Below are 22,268 nucleotides of genomic sequence, written 5' to 3'. Positions count from 1 at the left end.
GAATTTTGCAATAATTTGAATATAAAAATGCAAGAATCTCACTGAGGTTAACTACCAAGTTATATGTGAGTACAAAAGCGTTCATAACTTGGCAGAAAGAGCTAGCCACTCAAGAATGATTGTCCAGGATTATATTAGGTAGTTTTATGAAGTCATTGATTTAGTAGAAGTAAATGAAAGTAAATGAAGAACGCTGAGAATAAATGAAATAGAGGAAAACACCAAGCTTTAATATTTTTTTGACTTTGGGCAGTGTTTTCTTACTCCACTGCAATTCTTTTACATTGGAGCTTTATTAGAAGGTCCTTGCTGACCCATGCTAGTGTTCTTCCACACCGATTCTATGTTCAGTATGATAAAATGGACTATTTGCATGGTTTGAGTTGGCTGCTCTTGAAGAACAACTAGCTCTCTGGAGCCCCTTTTCTCTCCAGGGCAGTCTCCCACTGGATACAACGAAGTACAGTCTGAACAAGGTAGGAACTGCTCTCCTAAAGGCATAGGTTAGACTGTTATTTCTTGTGACTTCTTGCAAGATAATAAATTCCACAATCACATGGTTCTTGCAGCTGAATTTACTATTGACTTTGCTTCCCTCGACCAGTTCTTCCTTGTTTGTGAATAACAAACCTAGCAGAGCATCTCCCCTACTTGTCTCAGTAATTGCCTATGTCGGTAGATTGCTGTCAGTGCACTCTAGAAACCACCTGGATTGTGCTCAGACTTACAGCCCTTCCAGTTAAAAGTACATCTGTGAGTCCCCAGGCCTGGTATTATGTGAGATAGCACCATTGACTTGTTCTTCTTGAACAAGTAGCTCTCCTTGAAGTAGTTTGTGATGAGAGGCTACCACAATCCTGCATGCATTACTTTGCCATTTGTGGTCCTGAAATGCCCAGCTGTCCTATTGCCTGGCCCCACAGTGAAATTCTGAGCATTTCCTGCATAAAGCATTACCACTGCTAAGCTTTTACAGCCTGTCCTTCATGAAGAACTTGTGTTCATCTGTTCTAACACTGTAGTCAGTTGTTATCCCACTGTGTCTCCAATTCAATGAAATCGTGATTCTGCGGCTATGTAGAGGACTAGTAATTCCTTGGCTTCTCTATAGCAGTACTTGTTTGTGTCCTCCAGGGCTAGTTTGAAAGAGAGCTTACTCATTTTTTATCGTTGCTAATAGTCTTAAGTAAAGCAGGGCACCCAAGTACAACTTGTTACAAATAGAGAGTGCAGTTAACATTTAGAAGAATACAGCTTGTCTTCTAGAAAGTAGTATTTGATGAGAATTGCACAGCATGTGAGTGGCAGATAAACAACTAAAAATGATCCTCTTGTTCCTGTATTGTAATATGTATAGCTCTCAAAATTCTTGAATGTACAAACAGGAAAGTAAGTTATGCTCAGATAGCAGTTATGGAACCACTTTTTTCTTTATTTCTCGGTATTTCCAGTTCTGGTGTCTAATCCTAAAAGGGATAACAGGAAGCTTTCAGACAGCTGGTGCAATGGTAGTTCAGTATTTGGGAAATGTAATACTGGAAGGCTTAAGAAACATGAGTTTCATTCATCCAATAGAAGATAAAGGAAGTCTGTAGTATCTGCAACTGAATATATGGTGCAGAGAGGTTTCTTAAATTTGGCAGACAAAGGTACAACTGCTGCATCTTTGATTCATGGGATTTTAAAAACCAGAAATGAGATGCACTGCTGTCTGACAGACTTTGGAGGGACTGGATCAGGATGTTGGTTTTATCAGTTAGAATTTTAAATCCGTCATGCATTTTTTTCCTATTAAAAATACATTAATAAGTAACCAAATAAAACAATATTGTATTTTGTGCTGGAATTACTTAATAAATTTCTTCCATGCAGGAGGAGTGACAAAATAATAGAATAGTTTTGGTTGGAAAATTCCTCCATAGGTTTCTCAGTTAAAACTTCTTCTCAAAGTAAGGTCAATTGTGAGATTGGATCAGGCTGCTCAGGACTTGACCCAGTTAGGTGAACCTTTCTCAGTAACCTCCTCTGGTAAATGTGTACTTGTTGGAATTCCTTCTATCACTTGGAGTATCTTTATGCTTGCAAATGTTCTCTCTTCCTTTGCCATGAACCTTCACACAGAGACTGACTTCATCTTCTTAGAAGTCACCTTATAGATATTGAAAAGCTATAATGTCCCACTAAGCTTCATTTTCTCTGTGCTGAACAAGCCCAGCTCCCTTAAGCTCCCTCAGCTTCCTTCCTAGACCTCAGCCCCTTCACCATCTCTTGCTCCTTGCTGAGAGCAATGGCACAATGAGCGCAAAGTAAAGGATAAAATCACTTCCAACAGTATGCTGCCTATGCGTCCTGGTTTCAGGTGAGACAAATTATTTTTATTAATAGTGTATGATACGATGCTATGTTTTGGCTTTGGGAGAGAAGCAACGTTGATAGCACGTGAGTATTTTAGTTATTGCTCATCAGTGGCTGCAGAGAGCCAAGAATGTTTGAACTTCTTATACTGCCCTGCCAGCAAAGGGAAGTTGAGAGGTCGCAAGGAGCTGAGAGGGGACAGAACCAGGACAGCTGACCTAAACTGGCCAAAGGAATTTTCCATACCATATAACATCATGAGGAGAGATTTAAAAAACTGTGGGGTGTCAGCTGGAGTGGCTGCCATTGCTTGAGGACTGGCTGGGCATTAGTTGGTGAGCATTAGGCAATTTCACTGTGCATCACTTGTTTTGTAAATCAAAATAATAATGATAATAATAAATCTTTTCTCTTTCTGTTCTGTCTTAGTAAATAGTTTTTTATCTCAATTACTTCATGTTTTTTTTCCCTGATTCTCTTCTCTACCTCATCCCACTATGAGGGGGGGAATTGAACAAATGACTGTGTGGTACTTAGCTGCCTTCTGGGTAAACCACAGCACAGTGTTTCTGTGAATACACCTCAGGATGCTGTTGGCTTCCTTTGGTGCCAGGGCGTGCTGCTGTGTCATGTTTGGCTTGCTGCCTGTGCAAATCCTCAAAGCAGAGCTGTTGACTAGCCCTGTGGGCCTCAGCCCTCATGTGCCATTGCAAGTGCTCTCCCTTCCAGGCACATGACTTAGTAGTTGTTGAATATCCTAACGCATTTGTCACCCCATTTCTCCAGCATGTTTAGGTCATTATGGTTCTTTTGAAAATAAATAGAGAACTCTCAATACAAATAACTTTTTTAAATGTACGAAAACAGTTATACTTGGCGATCTTGCAGGTCTTTTCTAACCTAGATTCTGTGAATCTGAAAACACTTTGACTGTGCGAAAGGAATTGAAAGAACCTCTTGACTGTACCTTTGCTTGGAATGCTTTGGTTGAGGAATGTGTCATGGTGATGTGGATTTTTTGGATACTGAAACTTCTAACTTGGGAATGTACTTAGGCGCATAATCACTTCTTCAGTGTGTGTGCAGCTCTGCCTTAGGAAGAGCAATGCTGATTTTCTGAGTATTAGGCAGTATTTATGGTATACCCTGTAAATTACAGTGTAAATTACTTTGTAAGGAGCTTGATATTGTTGTTGCATCAAGATTGGGGTCTGACTGGCATACTGTGTTAATCTGGAAGATTTCTGTGCATAAAAATTTATGTGCAGAGGGTGATGCTGTGCTTAGTTTTGTGTCTTAGGAAGATAAGGAATAGGAAATATAAGCATCAATATAAATCTTTTCAGTCTGTGTAATCAGGAGTGAAATAATGTTCACGTAACACACCATTTTGAGAAGTAAATACCTAGAAAGCACACTGAATACATTTAACATACCGTCAGTGTTCTTGCAGTAGCATATGAGCTAGAAGTCCTTAGCAGTTATATAAGAGCTCACACAAAAAAACTGTGCTATCTACAGTGGATCTGAGGTGGTGATTGCTGGAGAGCTATTGTGTTGACACAGTACTCTGTGTGATACAGCATAGATAAATATCAGCAGACCTCTGCCTAATATGCTTCCTGCTTAAAATTCTTTTTAAATCAGGCTTGTTGCCTTTAGAGATGCATGTTTTCATATGTTTTCACATTCACTGTTTCATTCACAGGTGTTGTTATAAAGTTTGTATGGCTGTCAGATTTTTCCTTTGCATTGTAGGAAAAAAACTTCCACGTATTATTTGCTAGATTCAAGATTACGTGGCATACGTTAGCCAAACTCTTCATATAATGATAGTACAGTCCAGGCTAGAAAGGACCTTGAAAGATCATCAGGCTCAACTTTTTGTGGGAAATGAAAGCCTAGATAAGATAATCCAGTCAAGTTGCATCGCAGAAAACTTCAGTGATGAGAATTGTACCATATCCTTGGTGGTGATGTACCAGTGATGAATCTCATTTAAAAAAAATGTAATTCTTAAACCAAGTCAAAACTTCTCGCAGAACAACTCGTACCCATCTCCCTGTGTTTTCTCCATGTGGCTGCTTGTGAAGAAGGAGCTGCTATTCCTTTTAGGTCACTAGGATACTGTGATGAGGTCCTCTCATAGCATTCCCTTCTCTAGAGTGAAAAGGCCTAACATATCAAGCCTTTCCTGACACGGCAGGTTTTGCAGCCCTTTGATAATCTTTGGGGACTTCCTTTGGACCCTTTCCAATCTGTCCACATCTTTTTTGAATTGTTGGGGCCAGAACTGGATGTGGTCAGGCCACGTACAGCCTGACAAACGTTGACTGGATTGGGTAGATGGCATTTCCGTCTGTGTTAGTAACACTCCTGTGGATACAGCCCAGAGTCTGACCTCCCCTCATTGCTGCAGCAGTGCATTACTGACACGTTCAGCTTGCTCACCAGTACCCCTTAGTCTCTTTCAGCAAGGCTACTCCACAGTCATACCGATCCTAGTCTGTAGTGGACTCTTGGTGAACTTCCATTTAGACCTGCTCTAACCTGTTATGTCCTCATGAGTATGAAAAGTGCTGTTCTGCAAATGTATCATACTAGTAGGAGTATGTAGGATTTGGTAATTAGAATATCATTTAAAACAGTATTTCTTTTGTGTAAGAACTTTTATGTAGGATTTCATCAAGGATTACCACTCCATACAAGAGGTAGATTTTTGTGCTTTCTTGTGTTTATGCTTCCTGCAAGTACTGGAAGATCACAATGAGGTCTCCCTGGAGCCTTCTCTTTTCCAAGCTAAACAATCCCAGTTCCCTCAACCTTTCCTCATAGGAGAGGTGCTCCAGCCCTCTGATCATCTTAGTGCCCTCCTCTGGACCCGCTTCAAGAGCTCCACATCCTTCCTGTACTGAGGGCCCCAGGCCTGGACGCAGTACTGCAGATGGGGCCTCACAAGAGCCGAGTAGAGGGGGACAACCACCTCCCTGTTCCTCCTGGCCACCCCTTCTTTAATGCAGCCCAGAACACAGTTGGCCTACCGGGCTGCAAGCACACACTGCTGGCTCATGTCCAGCTTCTCATCTACCAGGACATCCAAGTCCTTCTCTGCAGGACTGCTCTTGAGGAGATCTTCCCCCAGTTTGTATAAATACCTGGGATTGTCCTGACCTGCGTCACCCTCCACTTGGCCTTATTGCACTTCATTAGGTTTTCATGAGCCCACTTCTCCAGCCTATCCAGGTTCGTCTGGATGGCTTTCCTTCCTCCCAATGTTTTGACTGCACTGCTTGACTTGGTGTCTTTTGCAAACTTGCTGAAGGTGCACTTGATACCATTGTCTGTGTTGTTGATGAAGATGTTGAAGAGCATCGGTCCCAAGACTGACCCATGAGGGACAGCGTTTGTGACCAGCCTCCACCTGATACAGAACCACTGATACAACCCTTTGGCTGTGTCCAGCCAGCCAGTTTCTAATCCGTCAAACAGTCCTTCCTTCAAATCCACACCTTTCCAATTTAGAGAGGAGGATGTGGTGAGGGACCCTGACAAAGGCCTTGCAGAAGTCCAGGTAGATGACGTCCACTACCCTTCCCCCATCCACCGAAACCAACACTCCATCATAGAAGGCCACCAGATTGGTCAGGCACGATCTGCCCTTGGTGAAGCCAAGCTGTCTGTCTCGAATCACTTCTTTATCTCATATGTGCCTTAACATAGCTTCTAGGAGGATCTGCTCCATGGTCTTCGCAGGCACTGAGGTGAGGTTCACCAGCCTGTAGTCCCCTGGGTCTTCATTTCTCCCTTTCTTAAAAATGGGAGTAACATTTCCCTTTTTCCAGTCATCAGGGACTTCACCAGACAGCCATGATTTTTCAAATATGATGGAGAGCGGCTTGGCAACCACATCAGCCATCTCTTTCAGAACCCTAGGGTGGATATCATTTCGCCCAATGGACTTACACGTGTTCAATTTCATGAGGAGGACCCGGACTTGTTCCACCGTTACAGGGGGACAGAAACCACTCCCCACACCCCCACTTAGAGGCTCACAGTCCTGGCAGACACAAGAAGACTGACCACTCGTGAAGACTGAGGCAAAGCACTCACTGAGAACCTCAGCTTTTTCTATGTCTGAGGAAGCCAGCTCCCCATTACCTTTCATCAGAGGAGGAACACCCTCCTTGGCCTGTCTCTTCCTGCCTGTGTACCTGTAGAACCCCTTCTTGTTATCTTTCACATCCCTCACCAAGTTCAGCTCCATCTGTGCCTTGGCTTTCTTAGTCCTATCTCTACACACATGGACAATCAAAATCCACACATATGAAAAAAAATAAATAAATAACCCTTCAGCTTTGAAACTAGGACGCTGCTAAAAATGTCCTGGATATGTGAATCTTTCAATGAAATATCTGGGTTTTTTTGGTTGAATATTCAAAATCTGCAACTTATTGATAAAGTACTCTTGAACTTTGGGAGTCTCCTTCAGATTCTTTTGTGAATGAGTCTTGGCTCATGGGTAACAATTGTGTGCATGGAATTTATCTGTAAAAAGTGAGTGGTGTAGCTACTATGACGCTTTGTTACCTTGAAAGTAAGTCAGATTGGTTTTGAGAAAATGTTGTGGTTTGAATCATTATTATTTCTTACATAGATTAATAACGTGGAAAGAAAAACCCTCATAATTTCCATTTGTGGGTTTCTGATTCCTTTTGCTGATTTATTATGTAACTTCATTTTAAATCATCCAAAGAGTGTTCACAGTACAAGTAGAATTTAGTGGTAAGAGACTATCAGTATTATCTTTGCAGCCACAACTTCCTCTAAAAAAGCCTACATAAGCTGTGATGTAATAACTGAATGAAAATAGAAATTGAAGAAGTGTAGCAATCAAGTATTGTATAACAGAGTTGACTTGTTTTGTTATATTCTGGATCTATTTTAATGTAATGCTAATAGGCAGTGTAACTTAATAGTTTTATGTTGCATGTAGCAAGCAAAGAAGGCAGCAATACAGCCTGTATGATACGCTGGAAGAAGTCATGGAACATGCAGTAAAAGTTGATGGAAATTTCTCCCTTTGTGCAGCTTTTAGAAAGTACTTCCTTGTAAGCTGTGTGGATTTGAGATGTAGTTAATTTTTTTGTTTGTTCATTGTTTAATGAACTTTCTGCAATGTAGGTTTTAAGTGAATGCTGGAAGGGACTTTAAGGGACATTGAAGACCCTCTAGTTCTAAGCCCCTTGACATGAGTAAGGTAGATGATTGGATTTAAATTAGGATGCTTTCTTCTAGTAACAAACATTAAATTACTATCAATACTTATTAAGAAAAAGGATCTTAACTTTATCCTACCATAAATACTGTGGTTGAATTTGCCAAAGGTAAATAAACATGTTAATAATTTCCTACTGAATTTTTATGTTTTTTTCCTAAGTCTAGCTTTCAGATGTAACTTTCAGGCATTGTGTTGGTTTTAAAGCTGAGCAAATCCAGAAGTGGATCTCTGTTGTACAGTAGTTTTGCTCTGAAACTATCTTCTGTTTTTTTCATCTCTACATACTTCTCCCTCTCTCATGTTTCTTTCTCTTCCATTTTGTAAGGATCCTAAGCTCACAAATCAAAAGAGGATTCTGTGTGTAACATTCTGTAAGTCAATGTAAATAACACATATTTTTTCTTGTGTTTGTAGAAGAGGTGGGAAAAAGTGAGGAAAAGGACAAAGAAAGAGAAGTGGTACACAGAGAAGAAGAAAAACTCACAGACAGAGGTATGTAATATCAACACTACTCTGCACTGATGATACATATTAGAAACACAGAATCATTGAGGTGTCAAGGATAGCTGAAGGAAAGGTTTCTCATTAAGGTCTGAGCCAAAATAGGCATCTGAGGTTTTTTCTACTGTATCATTTGCTACCCTGTCAGCAGCAGGGGGCATATTTTTCCTAGTTAACCTTATGCTGCTAATATGCTGGTAGAAAGCCCTTAGTGCTTACTGTTCATGTTCCTCACTAGATTGAGCTGAAGGTGGCTTTTAACTTTCTTAACCCCATCCCTGCACACTTCCTGTTTTTAGATTTTTATGAGGTCATTCTGTCCATTGCAGATGGGAATCTCTGTTCCCTGCAGGTAGGGAGTCATCCACAGTTACTGCTCTTGACTTCTGCATCGTGCTGCTGAATGGCTCAGGCTCAGATAGTTCAGGCGTTTCCCTGGGCAGAACTTTCAGCAATCTGAAATGATAAGATCCAAATCTTTAGTTATCCTGTGCACCTGCAGGCATATTGGGAGCCACTGTCCTGGTGCTTCCTACTTTTGTCATTGTTGGAATTTCCACTTTGCAACAGGACAAGCTCTGGCTGTGTCCTTTGGTGTAGCTGGAGGTTCTGGTTCTTGAAGCTGAAGGATCTTACAGTTCATCCGGTCAATCTCTGTTTAATTATCTCTGATGTTATTTCATCTCCTGACCTCCTTCTGTAGCTTCTTTGCTTGGTAACGTGACTGCCCCACTAGTTTATACCTCCTGTAGGCAAGAAGTTCATCTCTCTCTGCCAGGGCTTCATACAGAAAGAGACACCCTAGAGGTCCAGGCAGCTTGAGATTTGCAAAGCCATATCCTCACCCAGGAGAGCTCTGTTTGCATGGGGGCTTGGACATGACAAGGGGAACTGTCCCAGTGGAGATGATGTCACATGGTAGGTCATCACCATTGCTGAGCATGGTGACCATGACCACCTTCTGTGCACCCTACTTTGCAAAGTTTCTCAGCTGTTGTTAGCCATGCTCTGGGAGCTGTGCTTTAGGCCCAGCCATTATTTAGGCTTCTCGCCAGTACATGCTGAAAGGATGTTTCAGTGTGCATAAAGTGTTAACTAGAACATAAGTGGAAAACACCCTTCAATCAGGAGCAACTGATGCAACTCAAAGCTGTTATTGTTTTCAGGAGTCACAACTTCCCATTGCTATCCTTTCCATCAGCAGCAAGCACCCTCAAGTTCTTCAAAGATAATCAAGCTGCAGTATGATTTAATGTAGCCTCTGCTTCAGAACAAATTATTGAACATGTTTTGATAAATAAATAAGTACTTCTTGTATGTTACAAGCTAATTGTTTCATTCATGAATAGTTTGATTTCTTCTCAAATGACTGACTGGGAGTAGGCAAACAGTGTACAGAAAATCCTAGTAAGCTTGTCTCCAGTAGTCTGTGGATAGTTTTCTAACTTTGCAGTTTAAAATTTATTCACTTTCTGCAGGCTTTTCTGATGGATGGAAGAAAGCTTGAGCTATAGCTGTTTTCATTCGTCACTGTTTACTGTCATTCTGAAAAAATAAAAACAAAAAATTACACCTTAGACATTTAAACTGTTCACAGATACTCAGCATTCTGCAGTGTTTATATGGAGTCCTGTAGTCCTGTTGTATTCACCTAAAATGTGAATACCTATGCTCTCATTTTTTTTTAGATAAAGGTTGTCACACAGAGTTTTAAAATTGCCTTTTAATATTTTTAGTACACTATAGTCTTTTTAGTGCAGCTCTCAACATGGAAAACCATCAGAAATGTGACCATCAGAAAATTAGAAAATAATCTCTGAAGTTAAAAATAGGACTCGCACAGTGTGTGTAATATAATTAAAGAAAAATGGAAAGTCACTATTTGTTGTGCTTTTTCATTCTCCATTATCTACTAATCCTGTCTTTCTGACTCATCCTCAAATGTGAAGCTCATGGTCTTTGATGTTTGTATGGACAAACACACACAGAATGGTCTATAACTTTCTTTACTTCCCTTTACTGGGCACATCATTCTGTATCCACATCACTAGAGCATATGGTGCCAGGAGCTGGAGGAATGAATGAGGTCTCTTTTTGCTCTTCCGTGCTTCATCACTGTAATGAAAATAACCTTCATAATATAGTTCTGTTTTGAGCCTCTTCTTTCATCAGGTTTTTACTTTCCTTCTTGCTCAAATAGTAAGAAAAAGATCCGATTGCTCTCTTATTCAGAGGTTGGAGGTACAGGTTAAGAATTCATGACAGATAGGAAAGAACTCTGCTAACACAGGCAGAGTGAAGTAGAAGTTTTAATTGGCTAATAGGTTACTGAGAAAAAAATACTTTTTTCAGAAAGAGGTTTTATTTTGCTTCTGAGAAGCCATGTTACATTTCAGGATGGTGCTGGTAGGAAGAGGAAGAAATGGAGGCAGGCAAGAGAGGAATGGCTGTGTGGTCTTGCATTTGAGGTAGTGGTTTGGTTTGGTGAATCACAAAGCGGAACTCTTGGCAGCAATGTATGGAGAGAAAGGGACTTGTTCTCTTTTGATGTTGTCAAATACATTGCTTTTCTGAAGGCATTCTTACTGTTCTAGAATGAAAAATGCTTAAGTGGATAAAAAATGAAACTTCATAATATTCGTGCAATTCTGCAAGTATCTGTTTGGGGGTAGTTCTTCTGGTTGTTCTTATTTTGCTTTCATTTGGTTTCTGTTTGTTTGTTTTTAAGATTCGTCATCAGCAGTTGTATCTAATTGTTTCAGGTGAAGTATCAAGAAGAAAGCGTTCAAAATCTGAGGACATGGACAGCGTGCATTCTAAACGGCGTCGATATGTTGGAGAGGAAGATTATGAAGCAGAATTCCAAGTGAAAATTACAGCCAGAAGAGATGTTGACCAAAAGTTAGAAAAGGTAGAGAGGAAGTGAAGAATGAAGATGGCAAAACAATATCTCATATCTTTATTTTCTCTTACCACTTTACCTGTCTTTTCCCACGCACTCTCTAGTCACGTACACACAAACTTTCTCTCATTTTTTGGTTCAAAATCATACATAATTAAAATAACAACAGAGGTTCAATTTATAAAGTCCTAGGTAGCCTTACTTAGACTAAATGCCATTTGGAAAGCATGTCACAAGAATTGTATTTGAAATGTGTTAAGCATTTAAGTTCTTAAGTGAAATGTGACTGTAGATGGAGAATAAAAGAATCTCAGTAAAGGTGGCATTTTAGTATGATAAATGTTTACGTGTGCTTTGCTTTTTGTACCCAGCTTTAAAGAAAGTCTCTCATAATAATGAGTTATCAAACATAGTGTTTTGCAGATTTTTGTAGAGCTATGGTGGTGCATATTGTAACTTCAGTGTAGGATCCAGACAACCACTTTTATTGCTTGTTTATTTCTTTTTCTTATGGAGATTTTTTACTTTGCAGTAGTAAAGATTTAGGAGCAGAAGGGGAAAAGATAAATGTAGTAAGTAGACTTTGCAGAAATTAGTCTCTTCTTTTGCCATTATTATCTTCTGCAGCTAAAGCAGCACAGGGCATTTCTGTTTAGGGGAAACTGTGTATCAAAAACTAAAGTTTCATTAAACACTTTCAGTTTCTGTTCTTCAAATGCCAATGTCACTATAAAGAGTAGAAAAGAAGGGAAAAATTTAACCTGTGTAAACACAGTGGTACAAAAATGTCTTCTGTTAAGATTCTTTTTATCAATTATAAATCTATATATGTTTATCATACTGCAGTGAAATTAATGTATTGAGTTAATGGTAGGAAGGGATATATATATTTGTCAAAACAGACATAAACACGTTGTTTAGCAATGTAACCACATTCTTATTATTGATTATGATAAATTTAATTGGTTGACAAGGCACAACCAGTGTCATTTGTGGCAAAATTCTTTTTGAGTTGACAATATTTTTATAGCCAGTCTCCCAAGTTTTAGGATTAATTTTCTTTTCCTTTTTTTCCCATCCTAATTTGGCAGGTTATCCAGAGAGTGTTAGAAGAAAAACTTGCTGCTTTACAGTGTGCTGTATTTGACAAGACTCTGGCAGACTTGAAAATGCGAATAGAGAAAGTAGAATGTAACAAGAGGCATAAAACCGTGCTTACTGAACTACAGGTGAGTGTGTATTGAATTGCATACAAGTGTCAAATTTAGCAAATTCCTCAGCATTTAATAATAAGTTTCCTGTTGCTGCTGTTTGGGAAGGCAGTTTGATTCCACAGGAGGATGAGAGGAGAAAAAAAAAAAGTGAATAAGTACATTATCTTTGTTATGAATAGTAAGTGAACAGTTATGTTATGAATAGCAGTGAAAAGTCATGCATAACGTAGGATTGTGATACACGCTGGTGTCTTTCTGCTGCTCCAAAGTCATATAGTAGTACTGTCTTTCATGGAAAGAATATTTTCTTAGAATCATAAAATCACAGAATGGCCTGGGATCACAATGATCATCTAGTTTCAAACCCCCTGCTATGTGTAGGGTTGCCAACCACCAGACCAGGCTGTCCAGAGCCACATCCAGCCTGGCCTTGAATGCCTCCAGGGATGGAGCATCCACAACCTCCTTGGGCAACCTGTTCCAGTGTGTCACCACCCTCTGTGTGAAAAACTTCTCCTCATATCTAACCTAAATCTCCCCTGTCTCAGTTTAAGACCATTTCCCCTTGTCTTATCACTCTCCACCTTCGTAAACAGGCATTCCCCTTCCTGTTCATAAGCTCCGTTCAAGTACTAGAAGGCTACAATGAGGTCTCCCTGGAGCCTTCTCTTTTCCAAGCTAAACAATCCCAGTTCCCTCAACGTTTTCTCATAGGAGAGGTGCTCCAGCCCTCTCATCATCTTAGTGCCCTCCTCTGGACCCGCTTCAAGAGCTCCACGTCCTTCCTGTACTGGGAGCCCCAGGCCTGGACGCAGTACTGCAGATGGGGCCTCACAAGAGCCGAGTAGAGGGGGACAACCACCTCCCTGTTCCTCCTGGCCACCCCTTCTTTAATGCAGCCCAGAACACAGTTGGCTTTCCAGGCTGTATAAACGTTTGGTTTGTGTAATTTCTTTACTGGTTCTTGTGTTTGTGGTTTGGTTTACTGGCTTTTCTCTTCTTTCCATTTAGGCTAAAATCTCTCGATTGACAAAACGGTTTGGAGCTGCCAAGGAGGATATGAAGAAAAAACAGGAAGTAAGAACTGTGTTTGCAGTATTTGTATTTGTGAGCTAATCTAAGCCTTGTATTGAGGAAATTTTGTATGCAGGAATATGCGACTTATTTCAGTGGTATTCACAAAGTAGATTTGTCTTATTTGACTAAAAGTGCGCCATTCTTAGGAATAGAGTCTTCAACATCTATTCAGTGGGTCTCATTTGCACAGAAGGTCTTTTATACATTGTTAGTGTGGAAGCCCCTTAAATTATATGTAAGAAAAAGTAATTTACTTCAATATGAAGAGTACAGGATGAATATCTGATTTTAGGAAGGGAGGGAAGAGAATAGAGGAATGAATACAAATCTGTCTAGAATAAGTATTTTGGGTTAGTTACTGTGACGAAGTGGGAGCTAAAAATTCATAACAGTTCAAAAAGAAATATTGATTCTTATGCTATAAAATCCTAAAGACAAGAGGCTTGGAGAAACTGTGTAGGAGTGAGGCAGGTAGGACCAAATAGTCGAAAGTAGTGTAGAAAGGAATCTGTATGGACTACAGTTAATCCACAAGCTGATGTAGTTGTTTTGTTTTTCTTTATATTTTTGTTTCTTTTTTAGAATACACCAAACCCATCTCTGTCCTCAGGAAAAGCAGCAAGTAGCACTGTGAATGCAAACAATCTGACATACCGGTAAACAAAGCACATCACTACAGTCATGTTAAAATTCGGAGTAGGACCTCACATAAATAATTTGATTGTTTGTTTTTTAATTAAAGTGTTCTTCCTTCATTGCTATTCAACTGTAAAATTCAGTTTTTATTCACAGAATTCACAAATGGACAGTATTGAATTAATTCCTAGGTTAAACGATGTGTTAACAGTTAAAGATGATAGAAGTCTAATGAGAAAATTCACTTGACAAAAGGCAAGCTCAGCGCAAAAGCTTGAAAATTTGTAAATAAGTAATTCTCTGAGGGTTTTTTTTGTTTCTTTGTTTTTGTTTTTTAGTAGAGGAATATACAGTGTTAATTTGCTTGTGGAGGCAGAAGATAAATCAGATTATAAAATTAATGAAACTAATAGCCTTGCAATATAGCCTTTTTTCCCCATCATCACTATACCTGTTGAGAAGTGCTAACAATCTTCTTTCTATAGAAATATTACCACGGTGAGGCAGATGCTGGAATCAAAGAGGAATGTAGGAGATAGTAAACCAGCAACTCTTCAAGCCCCTGTGAATGCAGGTGAGAAACCGCCTATGGCCTTTATAAATTAACTTCATGAAAGTTTGATTACTTTCCATTAATTAGGTAACTAAACAGACCAAAACTGTTTTGTAGAAATTCTTTATTCCTGACATCATTACTCTTGGCTGCCTACCGCATTCCCAGTTTAGAATTGAATGGAATCATTGAGTTAGAAAGGACCTTCGAAAATCATCTAGGCCAACTGCCTGACCTCTTGAGGGCTAACCAAAAATTAAAGCATATTTTTTAGGATGTTGTTGAAATGTTTAACACTGACAGGCAAGGGGCATCAGCCACCTCTGCAGGTAGATTCTTCCAGTGTTTGACCACCTTTGCAATGAAGACATTTTTCCTTGTTTGTAGCCTGAAGCTCCTCATACAGCTTTACACCACTCCTATACATCCTGTCCTCAGTTACCATGAAGAAGAGACCAGCACCTTCCTCTTCACTTTTTCATCTCAGGAAGTCTTTGAGAGCAATGAGATCACCTTTTAGTCTTCTTTTCTCCAGTCTGGAGTCCAGAGTGTCCTCAGCTTCTCCTCATAGCTCATTCTTTCCAGCCTTTTTATCATCTTTGTTGCTTTCTTCGGGATGGCATTTATGTTTGTGTAACGTGCTTACTAGGCAAGGCAAAAAATACATTGACATGGCCAACTAGAACATCTGGGCAAATAAAATGCTACAGCAGACTGCTTGCCTGGGTAAGGCAGAAAAACATGAAGTTTCTCCACTGCTGAAGTTTCTTCACTGCTGAGAAGTGAAGCGCATGTCTCACAGGCCATTTTTTTGCACTTGATTGTAGTAGGATGCTGATTATTGTGCTCTCTGACTAGTGGCTATAAAAATTGAGTGAGGAACTAAAGGAAGTCACAAGCCTCATTTCTTAAAGGAATCACAAGTGGAATTCCAATACTGGAATTTTATAAGGAATTTAGAATCAAAACCACAATTAATTATATTCTTCACCATCTCACCATTCTCACACCATCTTCAGTTTTAAAATTCTGTTTACTTAAAACTGATTTATTTATCTTTTTTTTTTTTTTTTCAGAACCAGCACATAATAGGAATGTAATGGTTATATTTAGTATATTGTGCTCCTGAGATTTAATCCCAAAATTTTGTTGCATAAAAGCAAATACTTTCTTTGGCACATTAATCCTTATTTCAGTAGCATCTTCTAGATACAATGTCCTGCCCATACAAAGTAACTTAGTCAAGTTGATTTCGTTTTTGTCTTCTTGTGTTTTCTAAAGGACCGGTTGTTCTACTGTTTCTGTAGCAAGTGTTTAAAGTGCTGTACTTCATGTATTTTCATCATTTGAATCTCAGCTCCTCAAGCTTCTGCGTCTCAATTGTTTGTAAATTTTGTCATTTGTATTTAGTTCTTTCAAATAGAAATACGGTATACACTATCTTAAACTAGACCACCGAATTTCACAGTGTACAGCAGAAAAAAGAGCACACATAGCCTTTCTTTGAAAATAAAAGTAACCATTTTTTCATTTGTTGTGTTGGAGTGGATCTACCCTCTTGGTTCAAATTCTGTTTTTGTGTTTTGTGTGTAGCACCAGCTTCAAGTCTTGCTGCTCCTCAGACACCTGCCAGTGGACATCCTAAGCCTCAGACTCCAGTGACCTCTAGCCCTTTGACAACAGCAGTTATTTCGACGGCTAACACAGCTACAGTTGTAGGCACAAGCCAAGTGCCCAGTGGCAGCACTCAGCCAATGTCTGTTTCATTGCAGTCTTTGCCTGTAATCTTGCACGTGCCTGTTGCAGTATCATCCCAGCCTCAGCTCCTTCAAGGCCACGCAGGAACTTTGGTCACTAACCAGCAGTCAGGCAGCGTTGAATTTATATCTGTACAGAGCTCATCTACAGTTGGTAGCCTTACCAAAAATGCAGTATCTTTGGCATCTACTAACACAACTAAACCAAATAACAGCCTGTCTGTGTCCAGTCCTAGTGTTCAGAGAAACTCTCCAGCCAGTGCTGGGTCTGTACGGACAACATTAGCTGTACAAGCAGTTTCAACTACACATCCTGTTGCACAAACCACAAGGACTTCTTTGCCCACAGTGGGTACTTCAGGACTTCATAATTCTACCAGCAATCGAGGTCCCATACATATGAAGATTCCCCTCTCCGCATTTAATAGCACCGCTCCTGCCGAACCATCTACCGTTACAGCGCTCAGAGTTGGTAAGTCATGCTTGAATGTTGACACTAGGAAAAGAGGAGAAAACCATTGTCAAAAGAAAACATTAAATTCTAGTCCTGTGGAAGTTTTGTTTTTACTGAAATGTATCTTCTGGGTGGCCTTACTGTTGAAATTACCAGGATCAGGATCATCTGTCACAAATGTTTTAGCCATTGTTGAAAATCATATCTCATTAGGAGTTAACAGTTTGACTCTTTAAGCTTTGTTTTATTTAGAACTTGATTTATATTATTCCTAGCATGAAATCAGATACTTCTGTCCTAATATTAACATTTTCGTATTTATATTTTTTAATGTAACTTTCTGGAATAATCTGATTACCTTTCCAAAGAACAGAAAGTATGTTCGTTGACTTAATTTTCAAAACACTTAAACAAAATGGGAGAAAAAAAAAACACAACATAATATTAATCTAATTCCAAAGAATTAGATTTAAAGGCTCTTAAAGCACAGGAAAAGTTCAGATATGCTATTTAGCTGACATATTTTAAAATGCTTTCTCCCCATCTTCTGCCATGTCATGACAATTCTCTGCACTTCTGATACTAGATATGTTGAAATTTTTATTTGAAATTTTTATTTGCGGTCAAGATTTTCTTAGTGGTATTGAGTGTGTTGAAATCATAGGTAAGAGTTTCTAATTGGCACAGTATAATGTTAGGATTAATTCAAGTAGGGCTCAACATCACAAATAATTTTATTTCATTTCTCATTTCTAAGATACGTATGCCAAGTATATTTTCTATGAAAGTGACAATTATACGCTTTGCATTATTGTTTATTTCTAAGGCTAGTATAGTGATATCATACAAAGAGCTGTGAAAGGTCTCTGTGCCCAGAAATATGTATTGTTTTCTACAGTTCACATTGCATTTGTGTATACCAAGTGGTTTTCTCACCAGAATTGAAACACTGCTTTGGGCAAGCACAGTTGCTGCTAAGCTCTGGTTAAAATGTAAGGGAGTATGAAGGAAGAATTTTGATTTAAATGTTTACATCAAATATTCAAGCAACTTCTGCTTAAGTAGGTATGTGTTCAGTTGAGCAAGAATTAAGAATTCTGTCCCTGCTCTGCTTGCCTCATTTACATATTTTCCATTCTAACCATACATAGTCAATTTTCATGAATGTGTTGAACAACTTTTTTTTTTTCTGCTTTATATCTTGTCTGTTAACATATAGGGGCAGGAGAGATTGGAATTATGTTTTCTCCTCAGACAACTGAGGGAATTACCCATAAAATATTTGGAATACATGGTCAGACATTCAAGGAAGGGAATGAATACTACTTCTAGACTGAAAAGTGCCATTTTGCTTTTTCTTCCTGTTTCCTCTGAAAAATGATAGTAATCAAGCTTGGATACTTGCACTTGAAAAATAAGGAGCATTTAGTATCAAACAACTTCAAATGCTGCCTTTAAATTTGTAGAGTGGACTAGCTGTATTTAGTTTAGTATTGATTAGATACTGCAAATGAACCAATTTCTTGACCCTTCAGAAAACCAGACAAGCAGGCCACCAGCAGATTCTTCAGCGAACAAGAGAACAGCTGAGGGAACAACACAGGTAGGTTGTTGATTATATTTTTGTTGAAACTTCTGAAGTTACAATCCACAGGAGATAAGTTCTTTACCCTCATTGCTCATAATGAAGCAACTTTAGGCTGTGGGTGTTTTTTTTTTGTTGTGGGTTTTTTTTCTGGTTTGTGTGTTTCTTCATTGTTGGTATTTTTTTCCCCCGTTCTTTCTAGTTTGTGTCTATTTGTATTTTTCTTCTTCTGATCCAGAGTATTACTGGGAGCATGAGCTCCTCATAATCTCTTCAGAAGTTTTCCAGTGTGTTTTCCATAAGTAGGTGAGTTAGTAATCCTGGAGAACACTAAAAACATGTCTGATGCAACAGAGCCAACATATGAAACTCTACTTAGTTTTTGCCTAAAGGTCTTAAACTTGAAGCTAAAAGTATTTTGCAAACTATTGCAGCTCTCATTTTTACACTAATCCAAAAGTTATTAAGAAAAAAAAAGAAACTTCCTTCAGAAATAGCTACTTCATAACAAAGAACTTGCAGTACTTCTGGATTCTTCTAAAATTTGTTGGACTTTGCAATTTTAAGGTTAAATTTAAGGTATTTGAAATGATTTGTAATGACAATTCTGTGTACAGATATTACACAAAGCACTTCACATGTACATTTCTGTTAACTGGAAGTAATTTTACTAAGGGGAATAAAATTAATTTTTTTCTACCCAAAATTTCCACATTTAATGGTTTTTCAAGGTGCAGATAAATCTGAATTGTGTTTCAAAGCAAGAAGAAAGTATACTGGACAAGATTCTGTTTTTCACTTCCTGTATAAATAGTCTAGTAAAGATGATCAGTGTTACAGATTATAATCCATGCCTTACTCTACCTTTTTATTAAAGCATTTCATAAAGAATGGTTGTCATTTTTAAAAGATACCTGTGGATTATAGCTGTACCAATCTGTCAGTAGTTGATATGGAGGAAAAGCAGTACCAGAATAATTGAGATTTATGATTTTAAGATATATTTTCAGCATAAGATGTATATTTTCGAATTTCTCATCTTCGGTAGAGTCTGAAACCCGGAAAAGATTTTAGCAAAAAAGTTTGTGTGCATGAGTGGTATTTAGCAATTGAAGGTGAGCAAAAAGGAAGGATTTGGAAGGAAACAAGATACAAGACGCTTTCCGGTTTTCAGTCTTTTAGTGTATGTCTCTAGGTTTACTTTCAGTTGAATCAGTTAAAGCATGTGTAATGCCATGGTTAATTTAAAAAAAGACCAGATGCATTCTAATTGACTATCAGGATATGAAACTGACATGCGATGTCATTTGAAAAATCCAGTTAATGCCACCTGCTTTTTGTTATGTAACATCCAAAATATTATGTATTACTCTGCACTTCACAGCTCTCAGAACAAAAAGTAGTTCGCTGTGTGCCGTATACCTGTGGCATATTTGATGGTACAACTTTGATCAATTGTTTCGAAAAGCAATTGAAACAGGAAGAGACTTCATCAGAAAATAAAGAAGCAGTAGAAGCAGCACAGATGAATCTTAACTTCCCTGAGGATGTCCTCTTTGGCTTGGAGGAAGAGGAAGAGGATGCTAAGAGCATCAAAAACACCCACAAGCAGACTGGCTGGGCAGCTAACCTATTAAAGCAATGGCTGGCCAAAAATGGCAAGGATCCTAGCTTTGAATTGGTTCCAGTAAGTGAACTCAATGATATTTTAAGAGAATTTTATTGCAAAATAAGGAATCATGATGGAAATACCTACAGTGTGGCAAGCTACAAGTCAATGCGTGCTGGCTTAAACCGGCATCTCAAAATGCCACCTTACAATCGTCAGATTTGCTTAATGAAGGACAAAGAGTTTGCTAGTGCAAATATGGTATTTGTGAGTATGCTGAGGATGCTGCGCATCCAGGGAAAGGATGAGACTCACCACCATCCTCCTATAGCAGCTGACGACTTGCGTAAGATTAAACTGTCTGGTGTACTGGGATTGCACAGTCCTGTGGCACTCGTCAACAAGGTGTGGTTTGATTTGCAGTTGCATTTTACCAAACGAGGGAGGGAAATTTTGAGAGATCTGGCTCCAGATGCTTTTGTTGTTGAGAAGGACAAGAACGGGCGTCGTTACGCTATGTTTAGGTATCCTGGAAAAGGAAAAAATGAAGAAGATCCTCATAAAATGGGTAAAATGTATGATATGCCAGGGGACCCAAACTGTCCTGTTTTTTCCTTGGAGCTTTATTTATCTAAGTTGCCTCCAGAGCCTCCGGCCTTTTACCTGCATCCTTTAAAGCTAACAGCAGAGCAAATGAAAGAACAGCCTGTATGGTACAAAAGAGAACCAATGGGTGTGAACTACTTGGGTGCAATGATGCCCAGGATAAGTGTGGCAGCCAGGCTTTCTCAGCGATATACCAATCATTCTCTCCGAACTACCACCATCCAGCTACTGTGTGAAGCAGGACTGGGGCCTGGAGAAAATTATGGCATTGGCAGGCCATCACTCTGAGTCTGCTATTCGACACTGCTGGGGAGCTGCAGAAATTCACTACAGGGCTTGGTCAGATATAATGGAGAATAACACAATCAATTACCTATATAGCAAGATTGCAAATCATAAATGAATCATTATCTGGTGTCTCCACCTTTTCTAGAAACCATGTTGTTGTAAAACAAAGCAAAATCTTATAAATCTTAGAAGTCTAGCATGCCATCTGGCACTAGTCTTGTGACTTTAGTCCCTGAGGGACATACTGCTCTCCAATCTAAAAGCCCTATTGATCCTTTTGAACTGCAGTTCTTCCAGCGTGCAGTTCTTCCTCCCCAAGAACGTAGCCAATGTAAGCCCAACTGCCAGTCCTCTCCAAGGCTGTTGTAATTAACTTTCATAAAGCACTTGATAAAACAAGAACCAACGTCTTGATGCTTTTTGTAACAGCTGATTTCAAGTAAATCACTAGAATGGAAAAAAAATATATCAAATTTGTTTTATCAGTTGGTTTACTAAGGAAATTTCCTATGATGTAGTTCATCAAGAAGTATCTTGTTCACAGTCCTGAAGTGAGCTATGGAACAGAAACTTAGTGCAGGTCTTGCAGTTTCTGTGACTTTAATTAGCAACTGGGACTCTAAATGACTGAGCTGAGCTATTTAAATTAAAAAAAATAAAAATAAAAATGGGGAGATACTGGTTTCCCCTTAGCTGAAGAGCTATGCTTTCTACACTAAGTGCATGGCTTCTATATTTTGTGAAGAGTATATTTATTAAACCACTCTGTGACTGTTGGCACTACTGTAGCATCTTACTAAACAAATACTTGATTGCTGAAGATCTCAGAGAAAAGTACAAGCTGAATGAAACAGACACTTGCAGTTCAAATACATACATATGCATGAAAACAGCTGCAATTGCCTGATCACTGTCACATTCTTTGTTCCAGTCTTGTTACCAGTGATTGTTACCAGTCTTGCCAAAAGATTATGCTGTGCAGCTTCCTGTTTTTATTGTTTTGCTTTTGGATTTATTTTTTTTTTTGAACATACTTTTAAATTAATTTAATCCACAAGCTACAGATTTCTGTTGCAGGTCTTTCGTTTTCCTTTCATGTTTTTGACTAAGATTTCAGTCACTCCCATCTCCAAAAACACTATCTGATACAAATGGTGCAAAAATTTCTGTGTCTTCAGTTGTTCATGAAATGAGGAAAACGTTCTCAATAGAATTGAGAGCAGATCTGTTGTTTAAATGTAATTAAAGTTGAGGTGTTACCTCTGGAAACATTCAAGGTCAGGCTGGAGGAGTTCAGAGCAACCTGATCCAGCTGTAGATTCCCAGTTCATTGCAGGGGATTTGGACTAGGTGAACTTTAAAAGTCCTTTCCAGCTCAGGTGGTTTTATGACTAAGTGACTTGATGCCTGATCTTTGGAGTTCTTATTGTGGCTGCTGCTGATTACATTTTCA

General features: G+C 38.9%; 1 protein-coding gene across 2 annotated transcripts in view; it reads left to right on the top strand.

Annotated features, from left to right (window-relative positions):
- The window catches only part of ATF7IP (activating transcription factor 7 interacting protein), a gene marked incomplete at both ends in the record, with an annotated part of 51,633 nt that overhangs the window by 4,163 nt on the left and 25,202 nt on the right, over window positions 1–22,268 (top strand). For both annotated transcript variants that reach the window (XM_079549799.1, XM_079549798.1), the window contains 8 exons: window positions 8,048–8,125; window positions 10,897–11,045; window positions 12,128–12,265; window positions 13,262–13,327; window positions 13,910–13,983; window positions 14,449–14,537; window positions 16,110–16,745; window positions 18,263–18,330. In XM_079549799.1, coding sequence (XP_079405925.1) covers window positions 8,048–8,125; window positions 10,897–11,045; window positions 12,128–12,265; window positions 13,262–13,327; window positions 13,910–13,983; window positions 14,449–14,537; window positions 16,110–16,745; window positions 18,263–18,330 — 1,298 coding nt within the window. The remainder of the gene's footprint in view (window positions 1–8,047; window positions 8,126–10,896; window positions 11,046–12,127; window positions 12,266–13,261; window positions 13,328–13,909; window positions 13,984–14,448; window positions 14,538–16,109; window positions 16,746–18,262; window positions 18,331–22,268) is intronic.

The sequence above is a fragment of the Tetrao urogallus genome (assembly GCF_951394365.1).
Source record: "Tetrao urogallus genome assembly, chromosome: 1".
In the NCBI taxonomy this organism is placed as follows: Eukaryota; Metazoa; Chordata; class Aves; order Galliformes; family Phasianidae; genus Tetrao; species Tetrao urogallus.
This window is presented reverse-complemented; position numbering and strand designations above follow the sequence as displayed.